Consider the following 9855-nt stretch of genomic DNA (forward strand, 5'->3'; position numbering starts at 1 on the left):
ATATACACATTTAAAAAATGAAAGGCGGACAATATAAAAAGAGCTAGAAAAATAATTCAAAATATTATTTAAAAAACTATAATATTATCTCTAAAGTAATACTTTACCAAAGATTTCTATTGCAAATTATTGTTGTTCTTGTGAACTTTCTACTTATCAAAGAATCCTAAAAAAAAAAGTATCACGGCTTCCACAAAAATATGCATTGTTTTCAACATTGATAATAAAAAATAAATGTTTCTTGAGCAGCAAATCAGCATATTAGAATGATTTCTGAAGGATCATCTGAAGTAATGATGCTAAACATTCAGCTTTGCATCACAAAAATAAACTGCATTATAAAATACATCACAGTACAAAACAGTTATTTTATATTTAGAAATATTTACAATATTACTGTTTTTACTGTATTTTAATCAAATAAATGCAGCCTTGGTGAGCATACGAAACATAAAAACCTTTGAATGGTAATGTAGATTTATTGTGTTCTAGCTGTTTCTAGGCTGTTCTGGCTGGTTGCTAAGCTATAGATTGATACTATATTGATCCCGAGTGTGTTCTCTAATAGGTGCGTCCTTTGACAAGAGCTCTGGGACGTGGTTGTCTCTGGCCCGTGTGGCGTCGCTCTGTAACAGAGCCGTGTTTAAGGCGGGACAGGACTCTCTGCCCATCCTGAAGCGTGATGTTGCGGGGGACGCCTCTGAATCGGCTCTTCTCAAGTGCATCGAGCTCTCCTGTGGCTCCGTCAAAGTCATGAGGGACAAGAACAAGAAAGTGGCTGAAATTCCCTTCAACTCCACCAACAAATACCAGGTTTGTTTACTGTTTAGTATCCGACGTGACTGAATCCAGAATCCATTAACTTGTTAACATTCAGTCAATGTAACGTTCACTTAATACTTAAAATAATATTGTATATATTTACTGTTGCAAAATAAAATTGGGGAAAAAAACTTTTATAGTTTTGGTGTATCAGAAATTTCATAGTTATTTTTCAAGGTAAATATAGTGGAACTCAAAGCAATAACAGTATGATACTGTATTATTTTAACTTTAAAAAAAAATTATTTTAACAAGATTTATGTTAATATTTTAAATCAATGAGTAAGAAAAAATATATATTGTATGTCCTGTCATGATTTACTTTAAGTGCATCATCATTTTTATCACCGTATTAAAACTTTTTACAGTTATTTTATATATATATATATATATATATATATAATATACCCTATATATATATATATATATATATATATTATACACACACACACACATACACACACACATTTCAATTAGAAATATTTTTATTTATCATTTATTTTATTATTTATTTTTAAATAATCTCTTAAATAGCAAAATATTGTTTAAAATGGTTTTAGATGGATTATATTCACACCACAGGACACAACTTCTCAACTTCCCAGCTTTCCAAATATATTTCATTTCTACTAACAACTATATTTAAAATATATATTTTTTTTAAATAGAGAAAATGTTATTAAATACTAATGAATTTTTGTCTGCTGACAATACTTTAATAACTATACTTTAATCATTTTACCGTATTAAATTGATTATGAATGATTCAATCTAAAGAAAACTACAGTTTAGTTTATGGGGGGATATATTATTATATTATTTATTTATTTATTACAGTAAGATAGTATGTCAGTTGAAAGTTGCTTTCAGTTAAGAGAGCTCAAACATGCATTTTAGTCTGGGACAAGGCTTAAACCTTGTCTTTGAAACGGGGCATTAATATATTGTTTGTATACTAAAATAAGCAGAAACATAGGCCTATACAGTATAGATTCTACATGCTCATCAAGTCAGCCCCTGAATAATTTAATTTTAAATCATTTTAAATATTCAGATCATATTCATTAATATTAATTTAGAATATAGACAAACCTAGATTACAGTAATTGTCTAGATTGGCATAATGTTTGATGTGCCCCATATTAAACCATTCCTCTTTTTTGCCGTTTTAAAATAATAATAATAACAACAGCACATTAATCAGTCACTTTGCCACTTCTAAACACTTCAAAAATGACACAACGCAAATCCTTTTTTTCTAAGGCTAAGGCTAACTGTCTTGTATTATTCCCGCATCACATTAAATTGCATTCATGACAAAGAACTGAACAGATGCAGATATCATTACATTATTTATCTATCAATAAACGCACACACCTTGTCCTCTGATGCTGGCGGCTTAACGCTCTGCTGAATCTGATTGAAAAACGCACTCCCTAAAGCCCCCCTAAAAAGGGCCTAGCAACGCCCCTGGTTTAGCCCATCATTTTAATTTTAATTTATTAAATTGATTAGGAAGGATTTTTATCTAAAGAAAACTACAGCTGTCCATTTAGTCCATTTCTCTAAGATATTTCTTTTTATTCTGATGAATGATTAAACAAGCTCATCTTTATTCACATTTATCAGATTATTCTGTTCTCATCAACACTCATTCTCGGATGTGTTTTCACACCAGCTCTCAGTGCACGAGACGGATGAGAATACCGACAGCCACTACCTGCTGGTGATGAAGGGGGCGCCAGAGCGCATCCTGGACCGCTGCTCCACCATCATGGTGCAGGGCAGAGAGCAGCCCATGGACGAGGAATTAAAGGAGGCCTTCCAGAACGCCTACCTGGAGCTCGGAGGACTGGGAGAAAGAGTGCTGGGTGAGAAATACAGAGATGTGACGTGGGGGATATGAAAATCAAACTACAGTATTGGATGTGCATGTGCTTTTCTGTTTCCTGCGACAAAAACTCTAAAATATAAATCCAAGACAAATGAAAAAAACAAAACAGTGGATCTTCAAAAGTGTTTCTGACTGCCTTTTTTCCTCCTTCCATCCAGGTTTCTGCCACTTGTTCATGCCTGAGGACAAGTACCCCAAAGGATTCGCCTTCGACACAGACGACATTAACTTCCAGACAGACAACCTGTGCTTTGTGGGCCTGATGTCCATGATTGACCCGCCCCGAGCCGCCGTCCCAGACGCCGTGGGCAAATGTCGCTCCGCTGGAATCAAAGTCATCATGGTGACCGGTGACCATCCCATCACGGCCAAGGCCATCGCTAAAGGTGTGGGGATCATCTCTGAGGGTAACGAGACCGTGGAGGACATCGCCGCTCGCCTTAATATTCCTGTCAGCCAGGTCAACCCCAGGTAGAGCATAAAAACCCTATAAAGCCTACTGCATCGTATTCGAAACTCAAATTTCTGATTTAAACTCCACTGTCCCATTTTGTATCTTCACTGATATAATTTCCTGTATACTTTGATAATATACTATGGATAAAAATATCACAGACGCTAAGGAAGCCAGTACTTAACTTTCATGATTTTCCCAAGGATGTTTTCCTGGATAGGCATGTTTTTTTATGTTTTCCTATCAACCGATCAGATTACTGGTTTGGGATTAAGCTTTAACAATATTATTTTCCACCAATCATTTGCTTTTAGAAGTAGGCTAGGTTTAGGATACGGTGTATGATTGCTTGATAGGAATATTGTTTCTAGGAATGACAAAGAATGCTGATTCAGGAACATGTCTAAATTGAATCCTGCTTGTTTTAACTATACTTTAAATATAAAATGCTTTAATACTCTCTATAATAACGTCAAAAGCAGGTCACTGGTAAAACATCTACACTTTTAAAACTAACGGTTCTTTATTGGCATTGATGGATCTATGAAGAATCTTTAACATCAATAGTACCTTTTAAATGCACGAAAGGTTCGTTATAGTGGGAAAAGACTCTTTAGATTTTAAAATTCTCAAAAGTTCTTCAAATTAAGAATAAATAAAGGTTTATTTAAGAACTGTTTACTGAAAGGTTCCTTGAGGAACCAAAAATGTTTTTTAAATGGAATCACTGCAAAAAAAAAAAAAAAACATTTTGAAACCTTTATTTTTAAGAGTGTACTGTAATATAGCCAAATATGTCTTAAGTCACTGGGGTATATTTGTAACAATAGGCAAAAATACATTGTATGGGTCAAAATTATCGATTTTTCTTTTATGCCAAAAATCATTAGGATATTAAGTAAAGATCATGTTCCATGAAGATATTTTGTACATTTCCTACCGTAAATATATCAAAACTTAATTTTTGATTAGTAATATGCATTGCTAAGAACTTCATTTGGACAACTTTAAAGGCGATTTTCTCAATATTTAGATATTTTTGCACCCTCAGATTCCAGATTTTCAAATAGTTGTATCTCAGCCAAATATTGTCCTATCCTAACAAACCATACATCAATGGAAAGCTTATTTATTCAGCTTGATGTATAAATCTCAATTTCAAAAATTTTACCCTTATGACTGATTTGGTGGTCCAGGGTCAAATATTTGCAACTTATTTGTGCAAAATATAGCCACTTTTGAATGTCCATCAATGGAGAAACATGATTTTGCCCAATAATCGTGTAGGTACATTATCTAGCTACATGGGAAGTCATGTAAAAAAGGCTGAATTCTGAATAATGTGATTTGTCTAATACTTCCGGCTCCTTTTTATCAAAATAACAGCAGATGTACAGTTTGTCTGATTTTGATACAACCAGAGAGCAGAGAGTCTTCATTTGGTATTCTTCATGGGTGTGTTGTCAGGGATGCTAAAGCCTGTGTGATCCACGGCTCAGATCTGAAGGATCTCTCGCAGGACCAGATGGATGAAGTGCTGAAGAATCACACCGAGATTGTGTTCGCCAGGACCTCTCCCCAACAGAAGCTCATCATCGTGGAGGGCTGCCAGAGACAGGTGCACACCTAAATAACACACACAAAGGATTGAAATCTAACTGTAGTTCATTATTAGTCATGATTACAATATCAAGGGAAACAACTGACTTATGTTTTTACACACTCTCTGTGTCGTTTAGGGTGCCATTGTGGCAGTGACTGGTGATGGAGTGAACGACTCGCCCGCTCTGAAGAAGGCAGACATCGGTGTTGCTATGGGGATCTCTGGCTCAGACGTCTCCAAGCAGGCTGCAGACATGATCCTGCTGGACGACAACTTTGCATCCATCGTTACTGGAGTTGAGGAAGGTAAGAGAGAGGGGGAGACAAAGGATATGGGAAAGATAGACAGAAATCCAGAGCAAGCCAGAAAATGAAGGCAGCTCATATGAGGCAATTATTTTCATCGATGACCCGGATTTTGATCTTTGTTCTTCATTATTAATTCTTTAATTGGAGCGCCATCACATTTCACAAATCTAGTGGTTGCTAGTCTACCTGAGGTCCATAAAACATTCATAATATAATATAATATAATATTATATTATACAAAACAATATAAATAATATTAATAAAAACAGTTTTATTATAGTATAGTATAGTATAGCTTAATGTTTTGAAAACGACAACAACTTTGAAGAAAACTAGGTAATATTTCAAATTAAATAGTAAACACAATTGAGAATGTCTTTATATTCACTTTTTGAAAAAAGCATATCAAATATTCTTTTTATTTGTATTAATTCAAATTAAACATTTATTATATATAACTATATTATGGTTACGGTTATATTCAATAAATTACTTATGGTTATATTCAATAAATGTAAAAAAAAAATCTGAATTAAAATCCAGATAATTACAGAAAACCAAAAAACAGGATTAATAAAAATAATAAGTACAAATTAATATTTTTATTAATTGTGTTATTTGTATTTATTGATTTATATGTATCAAATAGTTTTAGTATAGTATCGTTTTTAATGCTTTGATAAATAAAATCAACAAAATGTAAACAAAAAATTAAGTTGGTGACATTTAAACCGATTAATAAACACACTGAGCATGTTTTTGTATAGTACATTTCATAAAAAAGGCTTTTATAGTTTTTAGATTTTGACATATGTATTAATATTAAATACAATCATATGACTTATATATTTTTAATTATATGCACGACACTTCTTTGCAAGCAAAATGTCTTGACAAATTTTGGTAAAGCACAGGAACACAGTCCAGAAGAATGAGAGAAACGACTTTGACTCAGGTAATGGTGAAGTCTGTTTACATTTTGTTCTCTCCCAGGTCGTCTGATCTTTGATAACCTGAAGAAGTCCATCGCTTACACACTGACCAGCAACATCCCTGAGATCACTCCCTTCCTGTTCTTCATCTTAGTCAACATTCCTCTCCCTCTGGGAACCATCACCATCCTCTGCATTGACCTGGGCACTGACATGGTGAGACACGCACACGCGCACACACACACACACACACACACACACACAGACTCAATCTAATGTCTTTATTTCAATAATGAACATATTGGTCAATGTAACTGGAACTGTTCTTTTCTAGTTATAATTCTCACCTTTTTTCTGAAATACACTCCCTTGTTATATTAACCAATCATTACTTTTCATCTCAGGTCCCTGCAATCTCATTGGCTTATGAAGCAGCAGAGAGTGACATCATGAAGCGGCAGCCTCGTAACCCCCACAGGGACAAGCTGGTGAACGAGCGTCTCATCAGCATCGCCTATGGACAGATCGGTTAGTGAGCTGCTACATTATTAAAAAATGTCTTTTAGTTCGGCTTTGGTTAAACTTCTGTAGAAAGAGACCAACTGGTCTACTGACCCAAAATGACCTGAATAAAAGTGACTTCCTGTCATATATAGGTATGATTCAGGCCCTGGGAGGATTTTTCAGTTATTTCGTGATTCTGGCTGAGAACGGCTGGCTTCCCAGTCTGCTGGTGGGCATCCGGCTGAACTGGGACGATCGCTCTAACAATGACCTGGAGGACAGTTACGGACAGCAATGGGTAAACATGCTGAAGAGCTACATTGCACTGCATCAGATGACACAAGCTATACACATATTTGATAGAATAGCTTTGACATTTATGCATTTGGCAGATGCTCTTGACCAAAGCAAGGTACATTGCATTTTATATTTATTAATTTAGCAGTTGCTTCTATAAAGAGACAAACAAAAGTGTTGGCCTGTCATTGGCCTTAGGCTTCCGTCTTAGCTATTATCTGGTTTAACATACTGTACAAGAAAACAAAACCATACAGGAGAACATGCAGATTTTCAAGACAGGAAGTGCAACTAAGATAAGCTTATTCATAAGGATGCATCTATAGATTGCTGTTCAAACACACTCACAGAGATATTTCACAAGTGTTTGGCATTGTAGAAAAAAAAAAAAAAGATTATAGATGATTGAGATATCTAAACCAGGATTATTATAGCTAACTGAAACTAATATGAATAAAACCATAACGATAAAAAAAAAACATTCTTGTTATTTGAAATAAAATAAGTGTTAAATTAAATAAAATAAAATATAAAAGACATAACTTGATGTACTAAATAACTAAATCGAAAGCTGGAATTTAAAAAAAACACTATATATAGGCCTACATACTAAAAAAACAAAAACTAATAAAAATGACAAAAATGTGAAAAAATTACTGACTTTAACAAAAAAAATAAAAACTTCAACAAATCATTTAAACCATTAATAAAATCTATAATCTCATTGATACTAAAAGAACGCTGATCTAAACAAATCTAGCAAAACATACAAATGTAATATACACTACCATTCAAAAGTTTGGGGTTGGCAAGTTTTATTTGTTTCTTTGTTTTTGAAAAACAATATCACCAGAGCTGCATTTATTTAATCACAAATGCAGTAAAAACAGTAATGTTGTGAAACAGTATTACAACATAAATAACTTTTTATATTTAAATATTTTAAAATGTAATCACATGATCCTTCAGAAATCAGTTGTGTTGATATTTTTTGTGGAAACCACGATACATTTTTTTTTTCAGGATTCTTTGATAAATAGAAAATTCAAAAGAACAGCATTTATTTGAAATAGAAATCATTTGTAACGTTATAAATGTCTTTCCATCACTTGTGATCAATTAATTGCATCCTTGAGTCATCTTTTTTTTTTTTATGTCAAATCTTTCTGAACCCAAACTTTTGAACAGTAGTGTATGCGAACATGGAGCATATAAGAGTGTGTAATCATAAATGTAATCTTTCTGTCAGACGTATGAGCAGAGGAAGATTGTGGAGTTCACCTGTCACACGGCTTTCTTCGTCAGTATCGTGGTGGTGCAGTGGGCCGACGTCATCATCTGCAAGACTCGCCGCAACTCTGTGTTCCAGCAGGGCATGAAGTTAGTATCTCTCTCCATGTCCCATTAACACTAAGATTCCACATTTGCAGAAAGTTGAATCAAATATGAAGCAGTGACTGAAACAGACTAGCTGAGCTAAGTGATTGTGCTTGTTCTTTGTAGGAATAAAATCCTGATCTTCGGCCTGTTTGAGGAGACGGCTCTCGCTGCCTTCCTGTCTTACTGTCCCGGCATGGATGTGGCCCTCAGGATGTATCCTCTCAAGTGAGTGTTACCTGCATAAAAAGCCAATTTAAAATGTGCATCCTCATTATCATAGTGAAAGGAAACAACAGTTTAACTCATGTGAATCCTCTTTTTTTCCTCTCGTTTCTTCTCTCAGGCCCAGTTGGTGGTTCTGTGCGTTCCCTTACAGCTTCTTAATTTTTGTTTACGATGAGATCCGAAAACTTATCCTGCGCCGAAACCCAGGAGGTACACAGCTTGAATTATTCTCTAAATATATATACATATTTTAGCTATATTGCAGGCTTATGATGATATTCAGTATATAACTATTGATATTTACGTATTTACTCTGCCATGGCTTTTTGTAGTCAGTTACATTGTCATTCAAAAGTTTGAGGTCAGAAAGGATTTTTTATTGTTTTTAAAGCCTTTAATGCTCACCAAGGCTGCAACTATTTGATCAAAAATCCAGTAAAACAGTAGGATTGTTGCCATAGGCGGAGAGTGAACCAACTCCAGGGTAAGGCTAAAAGCAGCCAAATGTATTAAACATCATAAACCAGACATGGGTGTCATGTAGGCTAAAAAATGTTTAATGGGACTGAATTTGTATTTAACGTGATTACAATTTAATAAAAACCGTTCAAAATTGATAATTATATAACGTTTCCTTTCCACTGTTATTAAAACAGCGAATAAATTATATATAGAAAGTGACATTATCACTAACATTGATCTATCGTGAGTTTAAGCACTCTCAAAAAACAAAACTATCGTTATAATCACTGAAGCTTACTTACATTGTTACGTACATCTGCGCTTTGCTGTTTATGATGAGAGAATTCGCAAGAGTCTGGAATTCAGTCAGTGAACGCGCGCGCACTCAACAAAACTGATGAGTTTCAACGATGACTCATCTGAATGCTTCTGATTGGCCATTGCATTCCTAAGCTCAACAGATATGTGTTAAAATCGCAACACTGCAAAAACGCCTAAAATGAAATACGGTGCAACATGAGCAGATCTTAATTTAATGCCGCAATCGACACTGTCTGTTCATATTCACTTTGTTAGCAACAGACGTAATAGATTTAATTTGTTTTTGCAGGGGCATTTTTCTCCAATTTAGTGGCATTTACACACCCTCCGTCTATGTTTGTTGCATTTAAAAAAAAATCAACAGTAGTATCGTTGCAATTAAAAAAAACAGCATTTATTTGAAATATGTTTGAAATATGTTTTTTTGTAACATTAGAAATGTCTTCAAAATCAATTTAATGCATCCTTGCTGAATAAACCTATTAATTTATTGTAAAAAAACATACCGATCCCAAACTAAAACACAGTAAATATGTAGTTAAAATAAATCAAGGATTTATTTCTAAACTGTTTCTCACTAAATGAACCAAAAGGAAAATAATATAAAAAATTTTCATAAAAAAATACTTTGCGAAAAGGCAAAATTGACCTAC

General features: G+C 34.1%; 1 protein-coding gene across 1 annotated transcript in view; it reads left to right on the forward strand.

Moving 5' to 3' along the window:
• Positions 1-9855, forward strand: part of atp1a3a (ATPase Na+/K+ transporting subunit alpha 3a) — a 32792-nt gene that overhangs the window by 22536 nt on the left and 401 nt on the right. The window contains exons 10-20 of the mRNA XM_016455918.1: positions 569-813; positions 2501-2693; positions 2875-3187; positions 4638-4788; positions 4910-5078; positions 6075-6229; positions 6418-6541; positions 6670-6815; positions 8064-8194; positions 8318-8419; positions 8538-8629. Of these exons, the coding sequence (XP_016311404.1) occupies positions 569-813; positions 2501-2693; positions 2875-3187; positions 4638-4788; positions 4910-5078; positions 6075-6229; positions 6418-6541; positions 6670-6815; positions 8064-8194; positions 8318-8419; positions 8538-8629 (1821 nt within the window). The remainder of the gene's footprint in view (positions 1-568; positions 814-2500; positions 2694-2874; positions 3188-4637; positions 4789-4909; positions 5079-6074; positions 6230-6417; positions 6542-6669; positions 6816-8063; positions 8195-8317; positions 8420-8537; positions 8630-9855) is intronic.

Source organism: Sinocyclocheilus anshuiensis, unplaced genomic scaffold (assembly GCF_001515605.1).
Source record: "Sinocyclocheilus anshuiensis isolate Anshui unplaced genomic scaffold, SAMN03320099.WGS_v1.1 scaffold379, whole genome shotgun sequence".
Taxonomy (NCBI): domain Eukaryota; kingdom Metazoa; phylum Chordata; class Actinopteri; order Cypriniformes; family Cyprinidae; genus Sinocyclocheilus; species Sinocyclocheilus anshuiensis.